Genomic DNA, 18056 nt, shown 5'->3' with positions numbered 1-18056 from the left:
TTTTCATCTCAGCAGGGAGTCATCTGGTGAGATTTAACTGCAAACTGTCTTGGATAGTGGTTCAGATTTTTAAAAATTATATATGTAGTTTAATTTATTCTTTGAGAATTTCATATATGTATGCAATATATTTTAATCATATCTGCTCCCAATCTCCCTCTCCAACTATCCCCAGACTTCATCAACATGTCAACCTCCTAACTTCATGCTTGTTTGGTTCTTTTAATACCCCAATGAGTCCAGTTATTGTCACACATATGTGTATGAATGTGGGACCATACACTACAGCATAGTCAATCTACCAGTGTGAATATCACCAAAGAAAATTGACCCTCCCCAGCAACCATCAGCTTCCAAATCTCTTCAGCTAGGAGTGGAGACTCATGAGATTCTCTGTCCCTCATCTATGATGGAGTTTCGACTCATTTGATTTGGGGCAGGTCTTGAACAGACAACCACAGCTGATAGATTATGGGTGTTCAGAGGGTAGCAGCTCTCTTAAATTCTTCCTGTTTTCTCTTCCATGTGTTCTTGAGCATTAATGGCATGGGGAGTTGACACAGAAGTCCTATTAATCATGACTTCTCAGTATTTTGACCAGTTATGAACTTCTGCATTAACTACTGCCCATTACAAAATTAAGCTTCTCTTACCAAGGCAAAAAGAAGCACTTGTCTATCAGTATGATCACAAAGATTTAAAAGACAGTTTGACAACATGACTATTTAGCAAAACAATAGTAGGTTTTTACCAGAGCCTATGAAATCTGCAGTGATGGACTTTTGACCAGGTTTATAGGACCAGGCATGAGTTATCTCCTGTAGAACATACCTTAAATCCAGTCAGAAAGTTACTGGTGATGCCTATAACCTCATGTCAATATTGGGCACATCTTATCTGGCAGGTCACAGAACTCGATAAAAACCACTGAAGACACTTTTTCCCCACTGCAGAAACCTACATAGGACCTCCCATCACCGTGCAAGCTGGTCAATAGGGAAGGAGTACCCTGGTCAGTTCCGAATGATTTCTTGAAGTCCTGCAACTGAAGTGTCTTAAGTGATAGCACCTTACCATCTAGTAGTGGTGGGCAACCAAGAACAATGGCAATATTTGTATTGTTTCAGGAGCTTCTGGGACCTCCTGGAGCAATAACTCAAAAAGAGGAATCCCATATCTTGTACTAAAATTTACAGTTGAAAACCCATGTCTTTTGAGAGCAGCATTGTTCATCCATGAAGAGTACCTCTGTACATGCTTCTTAATTTTTTTTTAATTATTATTTTTTTTTTTTTTTGCCAGGAAATAGTTTATTGACAACCAAGGATATAGCCGTAAGAGAGGGAAGCACACAGGACTGCAAACTAAAACCCAACAGCCAGTAATGGTCATTTGGGCCAGGAGCACTGCACCCTGGGGTCCTCACATTCTCCCACCAGTAGACACACAAGACTGGGCATCCAAGGGAGGGGGCAGAAGTTCTGGTGTCCCAGAGCGTGAGAGGACATGTGGTGCTTCATTATGAGCGACAGGGCAAGGAGGTAAAGTGGAACCGAGGCTCATCATTGCCCAAGACCACCTCCTCCTCTAAGAGCCAACACCAGGTGGAGGACTGAACCGCCTAGGATCTTGTAATCAGCTGCTGTCTTCTCATCATTCATTTGTTTGCCACTGTAGATGAGCCTCTGCTGTTGTGGGGGGATGCCCTCTTTCTCTTCCACACGCTCCTTGATTCGCTCCACCTTGTCTGTGGGTTCAATGTCGATCTCAATCTCCTTTCCAGTCAGCGTCTTCACTTTAATTAGCATCTTCCTCCCAGGTTGGGGCTGCAGGCGGCTGTAGTGCTGCTTCTAAGGTAGTGGGTTCTCAAAAAAGCTAACAATCTTACGTTAGGCTAATCCGTCATGTTTCACGCCTCTATCCCCACTTATGTCTTTAACCTTTAACCTTTAACGTCTATTACCTTTTGCGTCATTTCCTTGATCATTATGAACCCTAAGGTTTATCTGCCCCATAGAATGGTAGTGTGATGTGATGATTTAGGTAGAATTTAATGACAGAACTTGGGGCTCTCCCTCTCTGAGTATCTCCTTTCAGCAACTGCTTTTACTTTCTGGTGGCTCTGGTAGCCAAATGGAATGAACTGGGATTCCTACACCCATCCTATGATTTAGTTCTGCTCTCGGAGTGGGGGGGACTGTAAGAAATGGGAAATCACTTCCAATGGTTTCTTGCTACAAAGAATTCCTTTAAAGGAATCTGTCTCCTCCATTACACCATTGAGTGTCATGAATTTATCCAGGATAGATACTCAGAGGTTATTGGTAAAAATGGAGGGACAAGCTCTCTTCTTATTGGAGAGTTTTGTTAAAATTCAAAATTAGAGAGGAATAATAATGGTATATTTTAAATATTTAACCTTGCTAAGTAAGAGTGAGCTTTGTTCATCCAACTGAATCTTTGGTGTTCCTCAACAAAATTCACTTCATATAGATCCTACACACTTCCTACTGGATAAAGGTCTAAGTTTATCATGTGCTTCTGTTCTCATTGTGCTTCCTTATTTTCAGCTGCACGTTTTAGGACTGGGCCATTATGGAAGTCTTTCAGTTGTGGCCCTTTTCTCTCTGCTGCACACCATTTGCTTTTTCCTTCATTCCTGGCACATACTCTCTACTTAATGTCAAGTCAGAGGAGACTATCAGTTGTCCAGTTCAGTTCCTGGTTTGTCACACAGATTTGTTGCCTCATTGAGCTCTGGGGGTAATGACCATTGATCTTAGGTTGCTTCTAACTTTGCCTTTTCAGTACAGAGTTAACACATTAAAGACTATGAATGTGATGTGTTGTTGGCTATCATTTCATGTGTTATTAACTTCTATAGCTCTGCATGGACAATTTAATGGTAGAAGAGAAAGGGTTTGCTGCCTATTTCAAAAATACATTGACCCTTCTCTGAAAGGATTTTTCTACAAACATGCAAAAATACCTTAAGATTGATCGTTATTTTCCCCTTGAGAAACATAGGTAGTTGATCTAACTTTGAAGGAAAAGGCAAAAATGAGTGCTAATGCAAAACTAAAAATAAAATAATAACATAGGTGTGAAGGTCTATATTAGAATCCATGAGCAAGGACCTGGGTTTTATCACACATACACACACACACACACACACACACACACACACACACACACAGACACTACAAATACATAAAAAAAGTTAAGGTTTTTGGATAACATTTCAGGTCATCATTAGACTAATGCATTAAGATTCAGAGGTGTACTTACTTACCTTTTTACATTAGTCTCAAGATTAGGAAAACATCAACCCTCTTCTCTTTATACACGTGCCTTCTGTCCTGTCATGTTAGTTTGGATCCCCACAATTTTCTATGAAAACACTGAAAATCATCGAAGTTTTCAGTATATCTCTACCATCTAATAGAAGCTTAATATTCATAACAATGATTATCTTATAATGCAATACATTCCATAATCTCCTAAAAACAAATAAATTACTGCTCACCAAAGAAGTTAGGGGAGACCAAAACCATACTAAGTATGCTTTATTGTCATTAATAGTAAATGTGTTAAATATACAGTTTAAAGGGAATGTACTGTCCACCTGGTGAAATATAGCATGTCCACTTTGACAAAATGAGTGGGAAGGTGATGAATGCATTTAAACAAAGAATACTTCTCAAATACTCCAGTATCTTAATTTCTATGTGCCTCAGGTATTCTGTAAGCTCTCTACTAAACAAAGAATACTTCTCAAATACTCCAGTATCTTAATTTCTATGTGCCTCAGGTATTCTGTAAGCTCTCTACTAAACAAAGAATACTTCTCAAATACTCCAGTATCTTAATTTCTATGTGCCTCAGGTATTCTGTAAGCTCTCTACTAAACAAAGAATACTTCTCAAATACTCCAGTATCTTAATTTCTATGTGCCTCAGGTATTCTGTAAGCTCTCTACTAAACAAAGAATACTTCTCAAATACTCCAGTATCTTAATTTCTATGTGCCTCAGGTATTCTGTAAGCTCTCTACTAAACAAAGAATACTTCTCAAATACTCCAGTATCTTAATTTCTATGTGCCTCAGGTATTCTGTAAGCTCTCTACTAAACAAAGAATACTTCTCAAATACTCCAGTATCTTAATTTCTATGTGCCTCAGGTATTCTGTAAGCTCTCTACTAAACAAAGAATACTTCTCAAATACTCCAGTATCTTAATTTCTATGTGCCTCAGGTATTCTGTAAGCTCTCTACTAAACAAAGAATACTTCTCAAATACTCCAGTATCTTAATTTCTATGTACCTCAGGTATTCTATAAGCTCTCTACTAAACAAAGGGGATTCAACATTGTGAGTCTGAGAAGTTCATATGCCAGACATTTTTTAAAAAGAGAAAATATTAGCATCCTGAAATCATTTCCATTCCTGGTCCACTTTCTGCCCACTGAAAAAAGTTACACTGCTTTCCTTTCTCCAAAGGACATACAAAAAACTTCTTCCCATTATTAGGTCCAATCTTCAGCACAGTTCTCATAATGGAGCGTTTGCCATGTCTGCAGAGTGGGAAGGATAAGTCTGCCCACTAAAGGAGGAAAAGACACGGTATTAGGAATGCATGAAGTTCCAATGTGAACAGACACCACCAGCCTCATTTGACGTGATACTGATTTCACTGCTGTGACTACCAAAGTGAATAATTTACCAGAGTAAATTATTAGGTGCTGCCTAGTGAAAAGCCATATGCTATAAGAAGTATTTTACTAGTAAACTTGCTTGAATCACACATTAATTGCCCTAATTGCAAACTTCAATTTATCTAAAAACATATAAAAAGTTCCTCCCGTTATTCAAAGTAACTGAGAACTCTCAGAATCGTGATAAGAAGCTATCACCAGGATCCAAGCTTTATGTTTGTTCTAGTTAAAATATTATCAAATATTGATTATAACTATAATAGTACATTCCATCAGTCTCCCAGAAAAAGTAAGAGCCCAGCAGGTACTTGCCCAGACTAAATTAAGCAAAGCCATTCCTAGTATTTGGTCTCAAGAGAGGAATGAAGGAGGCTGTGCTAGTATTAGCGATATAAAATTCCTAACATCATTTTCCATTATATTTAAAATGGTTCTTGAGGAAATCTCTGAACCTATCGTGATAGAAGCATATCTTAGGTGTAGGCCCTAAAATCATCAAATTTAACCTGGGAATGTCTTTAAGAAAGTTTCCACAATGGGCAGAGAGACCTTTTATTTCTCAGTAAGAGAAACAAGAAATGCTTCTGCTTCAGCACTTAAAGAGATCAACATTTGCCTTTTTCCGTTAGATGCCATAAGGCGTTTAACTATGGGAAATGAGTGTCTTTGAACATCAGACTAACATTCAGCATGGTGAGAAGGTGTACTCTGAGGAAAACAGGAGACTGACGGACGGGACACACATTTCTGTCCCCTATACCAGATACAAAGAATCACCTAGGGCTGGATTACCATAGGCTGTCGTCCCCGGCTCCTCCACACCCCTCAACCAGGTTACACTTATAGTAGAATTCAGTAAGGTTATTGTAAATCCAAGGCAATTATCAGCACGTATGCTGACTTTTCTCATGTACTCCACCTAATGCATAAGTCATGGGTTTTAAAGAATTCTTATTCAGTATTTCTTAGTAACTTAATGCCTTTCTGCCTGCTTTCCTTCTTCTCTCCCTTCCTTCTTTTTTGCTATAGGGTTTCATAGTCCAGGCTGGTCTGGAATTCATTATATCTCAAACTAAAGACCTTCTTGTTTCAACTTGCCCAGTACTTGGAATCCAGATGTGAATCCCTACATCTGACCTCAGTATCTTTCTACCTATCATTATGAACCAAGAACAACATTAATACACTTGTGGTTACAAATATGAAATGTTTTATTAATCCAATAGCTATTCTATCATTAATATTATAAATATTAATATTATCTGCTGAGCAATGTAAGACCATGCTTTACTCTGAACACTAGTATGATCATTTAAAATGGTGTGTAACTGTAATCCCAGAACTTGGGAGGTTCCTGCCACAAATAAATGATAGACAGATAGATAGATAGATAGATGGATGGATAATGTATGAGTAAAAATGCAAGCACTGATATTTGCCACATTACAATAACTAAAATTCACTTGACACATAGCAAGCATGGGAAATATTACACATACTTCAAAAAACCCGCACTGTGCTTCTCTGGGCAGAGGGCAGGCATAAAACTGCCTCCCCTTGTTCTCTCCATCCTTCCGTACCACACGGAGAACACAAAGGCGGTTGTGCTTCTTGCACCGCGGAGTGCCAGCATTTATAGAGCGAGGAGCATCCACTGTATTGGGTTGGAGTCCACTGTAATGACAGGTCACACAATAATGGTCACCTAGCAAGCAGCACTAAAAGGGTAACTCATACGCCTTGCCCCATGCACTTAGTTTTCCTCCTATAAAAAGCAACTTTAGGTTATCATGCTGTTAATTTTTTGTTGTTTAGGGCAATTCTAATTGATTTCTAAACTCACTATGTGTCAAAGGCACAAAATTTCTGAAAAAAAGGAAAAAGTGAATTCATATGTGGTATATAGGACTTTTTCAAGCTTTCATTTCTGATGTTCAGTTTTTCCCTTACCATATAATACACCATATTCACTCACTTCTATTTCCTCTGAGATATTCTCAAGTCTACCTGGACCAGCCACATCTCACAAAGCAAGCTGGGTGGGTTACAATCATATCTAATTATTTTCTCATCTGCACAAACACTAAGTGCACTGAGGAGGCTATCTTGTGAGCATCTATCGTCCACTTTAAAACAATTTTCTGGGCCTTTCTTTGATCAGGGTTATTATTTTACTCACAATAACATTTTAGTAAGAAACAGGCAGCTGGGAAGAGAAACAATATGCATTTTATGAGGCTTAGCAGAGGGGGCTTTCATCTCTTTACAATTAAAACCCAGGGTGTTTGGAGATCATCCCTGCACCTAGCGAACACAGACCAGGAGGGGATCTTGTCCTTCAACTATATATGCAATTTTTTCGTTGGAAAAAGAATAGAGTTTCATTATAATTTTAAATTTTCTGTATCTTATATATTATATGCAACACATATATAGTGACCAGTTCAGAATAAAAGTGTTCACAGCAATGAAAAGAGAGGACAGGAATTCACCCTGGTTGTAGATGACCGACTTAGCATGTGCAAAATGGGTTTCACCCCCAGTACCAAAACAAGACCAGAACCTCTTCATGACATCCCAATTTTTGAAAATTCTTTTAACAGTAAAATAGACTGCTTTTCACATTGTGAGAAATTTCTAACAATGACAACAATGATAATTGTCTTAAATCCCTAGACATCAAGAGTATTTTCCTTTTCTCAATGCCTCCAAGGCTAAATTTTGTAATATGTGTTTCAATAAGGATGCTTCAAGCAGCATATCTAATTGAAATGCTCAGAATATGATCGTTCGTTTGTGGTGAAACTGATTTAAACTTTATGAAAGATATGATTAAACATATTAGTTTAAAAATATCTGTTGGCAGAGACCTTAACCAATCTAAGCACAGTTCTGGGGCTGTTCACATAGCAGCTACGTGGAACACAAAAGGTAGCTCCATAGCTACAGTCATTACTATGGACAGCATTATCATTAAATATTATTATCATTACATATTTCATCAGTAGTACATATCATTAAGTTGTATTATCGTTAAATATTTCACCAGCAACTATTTTGTTGCTTCTCTCTTCAGAGCTGCCAGTAGGTGATATTAATATCTTAGAATGATGGCTCACATCAAATCTGGAATAGAAAAACTGAGAGGGCTTTTATTCTCCACACCCTTCCTTGCACCAACAGTCCCTAGAGGCAATCTCAAACCATAACTTCAAGAGAAGCTAACTATCTGCATGGCTACAGAGAAGTCAATAGATGTCGGAACAGAAGTGGTTTCATAAATAGTAATAAATTTAAGGGAGAAAGAAGATGAGGGTAAGGGTATTGGTAGACATAGTGGCAAGGGGCTTTCCATGTCTGCACACATAAACACAGTTTTAATGTACATTTGAGAGCCCTGGTGGTTCAGGCTTGTAACTCCAGCTTCTCAGGAGAATGAGCCAAGAGGTTTGTTTGTTCAAGGCCAGCCAGGTCAGTTTAGCAAAAGCCTGTCTTAAGGAAATATGGAAGGGTTAAGCATGGAGCTTGGTATTGCACACACCCACCGTGAGAGGGGCCTTAGCTACAGCACCCACACCAGAAGAACAAGGAAACAGTTTTATGCATGATTTCTAAAGTGCTGCCTTTGGTAGTAGTTAGTTCAACCTTTCCTAATTCACTTGCCTTATATGTTAATTGAAATTTCACAGGCCTAACTAAGGAGAGCTTTCAATTTTATCCTATGAAGCTTTTCTGGGGTACAAAAGTGGGGGATGGGATTCGAGAGGCTGCAGGCCTAGCCTCTTCTTCATTTTGTCTTCCATGAGGTCTTCTCTGGCATAAAGCTGGTTGTACGTTGTTCTAGTTGTCCTGTCCTTGGTAGCCAGTATGTGTCCCACTAACTAGAGCTGTTAGGATCACCCAGAAGCTTCTCAGACACAGGGAGCTACCCACTCCTCCTCCAAGTCCCCTTGGGATCAGCATCTGCTTGCTAACAAGAGTCCCAGGTGATTCATAAGCACATTAAATTGTGAAGTGGGGAGCTAATGGAACCAAGCTTCTCCTGCCACCTGCGATCACATCAGCTCTAAATATGCATAAGCTATGCTGTTTTATGATAGAAAACATTATCCGAGCTAATTAAGTATTCAGCTTAATCGAGGATATCTTGGTTCCTCTTTGTTTCTATCATTATTTAAAAACTTTCCAAACAGAGCAGAGCATTTTCCTAGGTAAATTTGGCATAACGGACAGCCGAAGTTATTGTGGTGATTAGGCTCATCTTTTGAATATCGATTTATAATTGGCAGAGTGATATTTAGACCAGTTTGGCAAACCCTTTTCAGACATGTGTGCTAAGCTTGTGAGTCTCTGTGGCAACTACTCAATTATGTGTTTTTTTTTTTTAACACAAAAATAAGTAAACAGGTGTTTGTTGAATCTGGCCTTTCTAACTGTAGTGTGCTGGAGAGGGCATCAATAGGATCATGGCCAATGCTTGAGGCATAACAAGTTCTCCAAAAATAATAGAAATGCCCCAAACACAAGGGTTCCATCCTAATAGTTTAAAAATAAAGAAATCAGAGATCGAAGAAACTATCCCTGGGATGGAAAACTGTTATATATATTAGCAATCATTAATTTAAATTACTGATTTTTATAGATTGGATGGTTTACTATAACAAAAATACTTCTTGGAAATAAGTTGTTGATTAGTCAGTCCAACTGGATGTAGATTTGACAATCCAAGATTATTTCAAAGATTAAAGTAAGCAGAAATTAAATGAATGCGGCAACTAGGAGCTCGAAGACGTGAGACAGAAACAAGCGCAGGACTTCCAACTGCTGATGGGAACAGACATGGGAAAACAGGGAGGATTTCAATGGGGCCCTTTACTCTCCCATGAAAGCCTTTGCGTGATATCCCAGGGAGAACACATGCTCTTTTTGAAAAATGTATCACTATGTTTTCTCTGTGTTTACAGTAATTGGAGCAAAGATTTAAAACTGGTTTTAGAAGCTATTGTTAACTGCTTAAAAATTCGTTCAAGTATCTGATTTATCATCTGGTAACTGGATAACATTCAAGTATATTTAGAGATCAATCCAAAAATAAGCCTTATCAGCATAGCATGCAATGTAATGGCAAAGAGATTGCTAATTAAGGGAACAAAAGTCAAATTAATTACCCTATGATTATTAAAGAAAATAGACTGGCTATAAATTCTGAGTGGACCACCTGTTTTTAACAGTGCTTTGTGATGAGCCTCCGCTAGGCATCTTGTCCATGAGAGGAACACTCTAGCTGCCAGACAAGGAGAAAAATGAAATAAATGACAGTAATTTGCAATTTATTCCTTGTAAAGTAGCTGGGTGCAGAAGGGCTGCTGGGAGAATTCATTTCATCACTTGACATTTATTCTGCTAGTTGATCATGATTGATCGTAAAGTTTCTTCCTGATTTATTCTCTTCAACACACACAGACACACACACACACACACACACTGTAGTTTCTTCCTGATGTTCTATTCAGTACACACACACACACACACACACACACACACAACACACACACACACACACACACACACCACACACACACACACACACTGTAGAGTTTCTTCCTGATGTTCTTCTATTCAGTACACACACACACACACACACACACACACACACACAGTTATAACATTTCTAGGCAATGCTGTGCACTGTGATTAATCATATGATTCTACTGTTAATACCTTATGAAGAAATCATTTAAATTTAAGTTATCATTAATTTTTAATCCTTAATTCATGAATTAAATCAGTGGTTTTTGTTTGCTTTCATGAAAAAAAAAATAAAAATATGCCAGGATATTTCTGGGTACAATCAATGGCACAATATTTTAAAGGAATCACCTCCACTTCCTTCCAGTTATACCACTGAAAAGAAAAACTGCCTAAAAGCTATTTTCTTCTCCAGGACCACCTCCCAAATCATACTGTAGCTCCTTCCTGATTTTCATCGTGAGGCATCAATTAGGGTTACACACACACAAAAAAAGAGATGCATTTAGCTACTCAGTTAAAAGTTCAGGCCTCCATAGCTTAATTCTAATATAACAGGAGCAACAGATAAATGATTATGGACAAACTATTTTGAAATAATCAGCTTAGGGTCAATCATCAGGATTACTCATGATAGAAGATACTGAGGTAGGATAAGAAGGTGGAGACAAATGCATATACTGGGCAAAAACTGTCTGAGAATTGTTATGAAATAAGCCTTAAGGATCCCCAGAGTTTGGACTAGGACTTTCCAACAGGCGGTCCATCATGCCACCCCCAGAGGTAGAACCCCCCCCCCATCAATAAAGCACAGATAAAGGACCAGCGACAAATGCAAATTCCCCAGAGATCACTTCAGGTTCCACTGGCAACTGTCTTCCATTGTAAGAGAAAACATGCACGGGGAGAAAAGACATCATTGGCTTTGTTTACTCTTCCTTTAAAATGTTACCAAGAGTCAGTGAGATGGGTTAGTGGACGAAAGAGCTCGATGCCAGCCTAAAGACCCGAGCATGCTTCCTGGAACCTACAGGGTGGAAGGAGAGAACAGACTCTGGCAAACTGTCTTCTCACTTCCACACATCACGCTGCCCCAAATACATTAATAATGTTTTAAAAATTAAAATGCTATGTATAAGTATAGCAACTGATTCTTGAAGAATCAATTTCAAAAAAAAATTGTGGACAGATAGTTTTCTGATAGCTGCTTATCTGGCTGTCGTTGGGGCATATTATTTTAAGGTGCGTGCCTTTTGTTTGAGCTGCATTTTTTTTTTTAACTCAGTGAAGCTGTGATTCTTTGCCTGTCTAAAATACCCGATGGTCTAATAAAGAGCAGAACAGCCAATAATGAGGCAGGAACAAGGATAGGTGGGGCTAGCAGGTAGAGAGATAAGTAGAAGGAGAAAGCTGGAGAAGAGCAAGAGAACAAGGGGAGGAGGATGCCTGGGAGCAGCCACCCAGCCACCCAGCCACCCTGCCACCCAGCCACCCTGCCACCCAGCCACCCTGCCACCCATCCACCCAGCCACCCATCCACCCAGCCACCCTGCCACCCAGCCACCCAGCCACCCAGCCACCCAGCCACCCAGCCACAGAATAAGAATGAAAGCAAAACACACAGAAGGAAGAAAAGGAAAAAGCCCAGAGGAGAAAGGTAGTGAGATAATTTAAGAAAAGCTTTCTAAAAATAAGCCAAGCTAAGGCCAGGCGATTTTAAGTAAGAATAAGCTTCCTTGTGATTTATTTGGGAGCTAAGTGGCACCCCCTAACCCCTCCCTCCCCCCCGCGCCAAAGAGCAAACAAAGGCCAACCATAGGCTGTGATAGAAAGGAGAGGGAATGAAGTCAGTAAGGGTGGTCTACAGCTCAGCTAACAATCTCCTTCTGGCCGTGTTGCTGGTAGTTTCAGGAAACACATCTGGTATGTGTAGAACTTAAGAGGAAACGTAATTTCATTTCAGATACAAAAACAAGCATGGAGGCTCTCGGGGAAATTTTGGTTAAAATAGGAGAAAAAATTCCACATGGCTAAAGATATAGCTACTTTCTTTAACAAAAATGCAACCGTGGGTATCTCAGCTTCCCTATTTTAAAACAGAGGATACACACTAAACTTTTATATATACTGGTTCCCTTCAGAGCTTTGCTTTATCAGGAAGAAAGGCTTGGGCCCCACAGATACACTGTTACCCACAATGCTCTGAGTTTTCCATAATGAAGAAGTGACATGTATACAGTAGAAACGAGGGCTCAAATTTCGGTTTCTCCTCAGGCTGGTGGCATGAAGGCTAATAATCTCTCCCAATGATTGACAAGCTCTAACTCCCAATCAGGCAAATAGCATGAGGGAGAGAACTGGGACCGTACAGGGTCGTGTATGGTTAGACTAACGGTAATGTTGGGGGAAAGGAATGCATTTTCAACTTATGACAAGTTTACCGGGATACAACTACCTTGGAAACTAAGGAATATCTATATGTCAGATATCAGCAGACACCTGGTACTATCATGGGTATTTTAAATAGTTTTCTATATTTTCTGATATTTTCCAAATATGTCATATTGAACATATGGTTATAATCTGGAAATGATGAAAAAAATACTTGGAGTTGCAGGAAAATCTGTTCCCTTTCTTCGCTTTTCTAACATCAATTAGCTAGAGAAAGAAAAGCAGGCAAATTACTATAATGATTTTTCAGTGCTTATGTTATGAAGAGCAATTTAACTTTCTTAGCAATGCATGGATTTTCTGCCGTCCTAGAACTTGATGCAATACAAATGCCTTACTGATCTTAAAAATGCTTATAACAATAACAACAAAAACTTAATGTCAGTACTGTAAAGACCCAAGTTAGAAATATCATACCTGTTAGAAAGTCCAGGGCTGTAACGTGTGAGGTCTGCTTCTGAAGAGTGAGCGGTTTTCAATTTTTTATGTGCTGAACTAAATAATTTAGAGTGGGCACAAACTATAGGTGATATGTTTACCTTGTTGGCTGGCTGAATGATAGAGTTTGTTCCTTCTGTGGAGGGGTGCTGTAGATCACTAAAACATATGTCTGCAGGAGGATAGTTTTGAAATTCCCCACCTATTATCTGGTTTGGGCTTTTCTTTCTGACCGAAGTCCTGGATTTATTACTGAAATCAGTCAGGACAAGGGTTGTACTACCAAATACACTTTTCCTGTTGATCTTCACTTCTTTGTGTGTATTCTCAAAGTTATTACAAGGGTACTTCACTAAGTTGCTAAAGTCAACGGAATTCTCTCCATTCTTGAGCACCGAATCTGGAAAAAAGAGATAAGGAATTCTGCAGTATTCCTAGAAATACAATATACTGGCTATTTGAAATAGAGCTGATTTAAACTTTTAGTTCATTACACTAAGCAAATATGCACAACCATGTTGCCAAGCTCACTTGAACATGTTACAGCGGATTATCTTCTGCTTAGGTACTATATTATCAACAATAATATATAGAAACCAAAAGATGGAGTTAGCAAAGATTGGTATTTGCTTTTGTATGTTTAAATATGCAACAATTATTCAGCTATCAATTCTGTTAATATTAGTAGAAGTAATAAGCATTGGTAATTAAGAATGATGTCCCATAGGGGTTCAGTTCTGCAGCTAGAGACTAATGTATAGGCAGGAATATTTATATGATTGACAGGACCAAATGAAGTTTACTTATGATTAGTAAAGAAGAATTATATACACTTGATGTTGATAAGAATATGTTTCAGTACCCTAGAATTTTAGAATCAACATCATAATGTGGTCTATATATATTATGCTTAAGATATACATCTTCATATTAACAAGAAATAGTTGATGAGACAATATGAAGGCATTTCAGAATGTAGAAAACTAAGACTGGTTTTCCCAGCTTCTCTCTTGGGTGACTGATACTGAAGGAGGTGCAGTCCCTCCTGAGATTTAGCCAAGCTGTCTGAGGGGAGATGCCTGCCTCACAGGCCCAGGGAACAAAACACAATACAGCCGCTACCACAATGCAGGGGTCCTGAAGTCAAGAACGAACTTTCTCATCTCTAATTGGGGAAAGAAATAACACTTTGGGAACACAATGGGAGCCGCATCAGCGAGATGGCTCTTAATCACAGGTTTCCTCCGAGGTTTTACATTCTCTGAACGCTTGAGATTGGGAGTTCTAAAGAGTTATTTTGAAGGATTTCAATGAAATCAGTACAATTGTCTGGGTAAAGATTTTAATAACAAGGGGTAGGAAGGAGAAAGAAGGGAAAAAATTCAGCATTTTTCAATTCCACCTGCAAAGATATTCTTACAGAATTCCTCCCTTTCAATTTATGAAACACTTGGACTGAATAACAAACTGGAAAGTTGCTGAAATCTGCATAAAACAAAGCTTTATTGAATAATTCATTAGAAACAGTAGAGAACAGATGTGATCATCTCTGTGCTTGAGATACAAAGGCACATACTGTTTTAGGAAAAGCATGTTTCCCCTCCTTATCTTTTTTTTTTTTTTTAATATTTTCCACAGACTATGAGCTCAGTTTACATAAAAAGGCTGGCAATTTCCCTAACTGTCTGAGAAAGAAAGCACTATAGTTGGCTATGGAATTGAAGGTGAAGCAAAACATATACCTGACTATACGGTAAATGCTCTTACACATCTTAAAAACTCAAACTCAAATGTCACTCTTACCAGCAGGCCTTGCGGTCAAGCAAGCATCACAGGACTTAGCAGAGGGTTTGTTTACCAGGGTGCAGACAGCACAGGACCACTCCTCTTCGCATTTCCGAGCCACTGAGTCCACCAGGCAATCGTTTCTCCTGCAAGTCCAGCTGGTTACAGCTTTGCTCGTTGGCAGTTTGCTGGAAGATAATTATTTAAATCAATCATTGATATTCTTGATGCTTTATTGTACATTCTGGAGATTGTAGAAACCATTGTAGAAACACTGATACCCCAATTCCATTTATTATTATTTAGAAGTCATTAGCCATAGATACAAAAAGTGTATTCTGAGTCTTATTGAATGCTGCTAAATTCAGAAATAAACCTTTTATAGAGAATAAAAGTACTGTGTTAAAAAACAAACCAAAAGCATTTGCTCTAACCAGCAGGAAGTATTTTTGCAAATAGTTTAAATACTACTTTCCAAAAGCAAATATTATTTATTCAATTAAGTCAGAAAAACAAAAGGTTACGCTAAAAATAGAACATTGAAAAAATGAAATAGAGGACAGACACTTGAAAGAGGAAGGAGAAGTATAGAGGAGGGTTAGGAGGTAGAAAAGGGAAGGGAGAAATGACATAATTACACTATAATCCCCAAAACAATGAAAAATGCAATTACACTAAAATCTCAAAAAAATAACCAAAAAATGAAAAAAGAGGAAATGAGAAAACTTTACATGATTTCAGGTTTTCAGAAAAGAAAATTCTAGAAATTCTAGATTTTTCAATAGTATTTGCTAAGCAATAAATTGATTGCTTAATCCATGATGCTGAAAAAAAATTATGTGTTAGTTCTCACAAAACCTTTTTACATCTACTAAGGCATCTCTCTTAGATTTGTAGCTATTAGGTTAAGAAACAAACAGCCAAGATTAGCCTGAGTTTTAGTGAGGAAAGTAAATCACGATCTCTGCCTGGAATCCACTGGCCATTACTGACAAGAAAGCGCCCTTCTAAAGCTTTATTGCAGTTCCTGTCCTGGGTCCCCTGCAGTTAAGCAGAGCCATGGCAGTGCCCCTGATCCCAAGAACAGCTCTTGCAGAAAAGCCTATGCAGCTTCATTTCCTTCAGAGCACAGGTTCTCTGACTCTCAAATGTAGCCTTGACTTTTGTAAAGTCTTGCTCCTTATACACAAACACACCAGCCCTTGCATCCAGGCTTGTTTGTTAAGATGATGAATAGCACAAGGAAACCTGAAAGGAAGACACATCTCATTACGATTCCTTTATCTTTACCTTGACTTCTAACACTTAGCATCTCATATGCGTATGGAACGCTAAACCTACAGAATTTGTTCCTCTGACCTAACTCCTGGTCATGACTTACTCTGAAAGGCAGCAGGCTGCATTTATTCCTAGTTGAACAATATTTAAGGGACCTTCAGATTCTCAGTGTGCCTCAAAGCCTAAATGGCTGTCATCTCCTCTTGTAATCATAAGAGGATGTACACAATTTCACCTAGAGGCTTTTGGATCCCTCTATGCTGTTGTTGTTCTTCCATTTCTTAGTCACCTGGTAATAAATTTTCCCCAGTCGTTGCATGGCTATATAATAAGAGTTCACACTTAATGTGCTGTAGTTAGTTAAGGCTGAAGAAGGGCCCTACGAAGACACCAGGCTATATCAGGGAACTGAAACTGTTGATTTATAAGGAGTCTTTGCAGGTGAAATTAAGGATACTGACCTAGGAAAAACTGTCCTTAGGAGAGGGGAAAGGCAGACTTCATACACAGAGAAAAGAGAAGATACTGTTACAGCAGAGGCAAAGACTACATAGGGTGAAACAAGCATTTGCCAAGGGGTGCTGGCAGTCAATAGAGGCTCAGGGAAGCAAGGAGTGGATCATCCTCGAGGACCTCCCAATGGAACACACCTCTGTCAGCACTTTATTTTGGTCTGATGAAATTATTCAAAACTTTGGCTGCCCAACTTGAGTGGATACATTTCTCCTGCTTTTATGCTGAAAGTGTGGTAATTTGTCATAAAACCCCTAGCCTGTAACTCCCCTATATTGTTTCATAAGGGTATCAGCACTTTCTCAGCGTAACAAGACAAAACTCTAGACTTCATCTGAACACGTCCTAACATCTTATACCCAGTCCATCAGCAAATTCTATGCTTGATGCTCTGCAGCTTGATATGTCCCCCTGACAGTGGAAGGCGGAGAAGGCGGGGAATGGAAGCATTAAGACGAATTGCCTGCTGGAGGCACCCTGACCAGCACTAGCTATCTGGGTCAACCTGCACTTCCAGTCCTCAGGATCTGGTTCCTACAGCTTTTCAGTTAATCCTACAAACTACCCCAATATTCATTTGACCATATGACCCCTTTCGCCTATATTTTGTCATGGCAACTCCAATCAAACTCTCTTCCCCAAAGAAGCTTATCGTATCAAGACTAAGTCACCATAGGGTTTCTTTGTGTTTTCCAAATGTCCTCAAGTTGTTCCATGCTCCTGGCAGGTGAGGCCCACAGGAGAACTTGCTTGTAAATCGTACTAAGTTCTCAGTAACCTGCAGCCAATTACAAGTAATTTCTATCCTACATGGTTAGAGCTATGGATATATCCAAAACACCCAACACCAGTGTGGTGGGTCTCCAAATAAACTAGACATTTCCTCCCTGTCTTCCCCACATTCTGGTTCCCTTCTAGGACATTCTAGACATCTTGTTTGTGATGAATCCCTACTTCCATCCACACTAAGCTTAGGAAAATGACCTTGTCCTCACTTATAAGTGGCTATTGGCTGTAAAAGAAAGGATAACCATGCTACAATTCATTACCCAGAGAAGGTAAGTAACAAGGAGAACCCAAGAGGGAAATGCTTGGATCTCCCTGAGAAGGGAAAATAGAATAGATTTCGGGGGTAGACTGGGAGCAGGTGGGGATGGGAACAGGGGCATCAGGTGGGGGTAATGGAGGGGGAGAACATTGGAGAAAGGGGGCATTTTAGAATGAGCTAGTAACCCAGTGCAATGTAAACTCCCGGGAATCTATGAGAGTGACTGTAGCAAAGACTCCTAGCAATAGGGAATACAGAGCCTGAACTCCTATAACTTGGCCGGACTTCCAGTGGAGGGA

General features: G+C 39.1%; 2 protein-coding genes across 3 annotated transcripts in view; both read right to left on the bottom strand.

Annotated features, from left to right (window-relative positions):
* Positions 1 to 1292: 1292 nt before the first annotated feature.
* LOC119813376 (NEDD8) lies at positions 1293 to 1846 on the bottom strand. Its single transcript, XM_038328669.1, has one exon. It carries the CDS (start codon positions 1806 to 1808, stop codon positions 1563 to 1565), a length of 246 nt encoding a protein of 81 aa, XP_038184597.1. The 5' UTR covers positions 1809 to 1846; the 3' UTR covers positions 1293 to 1562.
* A 1749-nt stretch (positions 1847 to 3595) lies between these two features.
* The window catches only part of Neil3 (nei like DNA glycosylase 3), a 46435-nt gene continuing 31974 nt past the window's right edge, over positions 3596 to 18056 (bottom strand). For both annotated transcript variants that reach the window (XM_038327576.1, XM_038327575.1), the window contains exons 8-11: positions 14937 to 15106; positions 13113 to 13533; positions 6215 to 6389; positions 3596 to 4603 (exon numbers count right to left, since the gene is read on the bottom strand). In XM_038327576.1, coding sequence (XP_038183504.1) covers positions 4421 to 4603; positions 6215 to 6389; positions 13113 to 13533; positions 14937 to 15106 — 949 coding nt within the window. In that variant the 3' untranslated portion in view covers positions 3596 to 4420. The remainder of the gene's footprint in view (positions 4604 to 6214; positions 6390 to 13112; positions 13534 to 14936; positions 15107 to 18056) is intronic.

Source organism: Arvicola amphibius, chromosome 4, assembly GCF_903992535.2.
Source record: "Arvicola amphibius chromosome 4, mArvAmp1.2, whole genome shotgun sequence".
Taxonomy (NCBI): domain Eukaryota; kingdom Metazoa; phylum Chordata; class Mammalia; order Rodentia; family Cricetidae; genus Arvicola; species Arvicola amphibius.
Note: the sequence above shows the minus strand (reverse complement) of the source record. Positions and strands in the feature narration are given on the sequence as shown.

Bases quoted from the DNA above. Each gene is read 5' to 3' on its own strand.
- LOC119813376 (XM_038328669.1), bottom strand. From the start codon at position 1,808: ATGCTAATTAAAGTGAAGACGCTGACTGGAAAGGAGATTGAGATCGAC.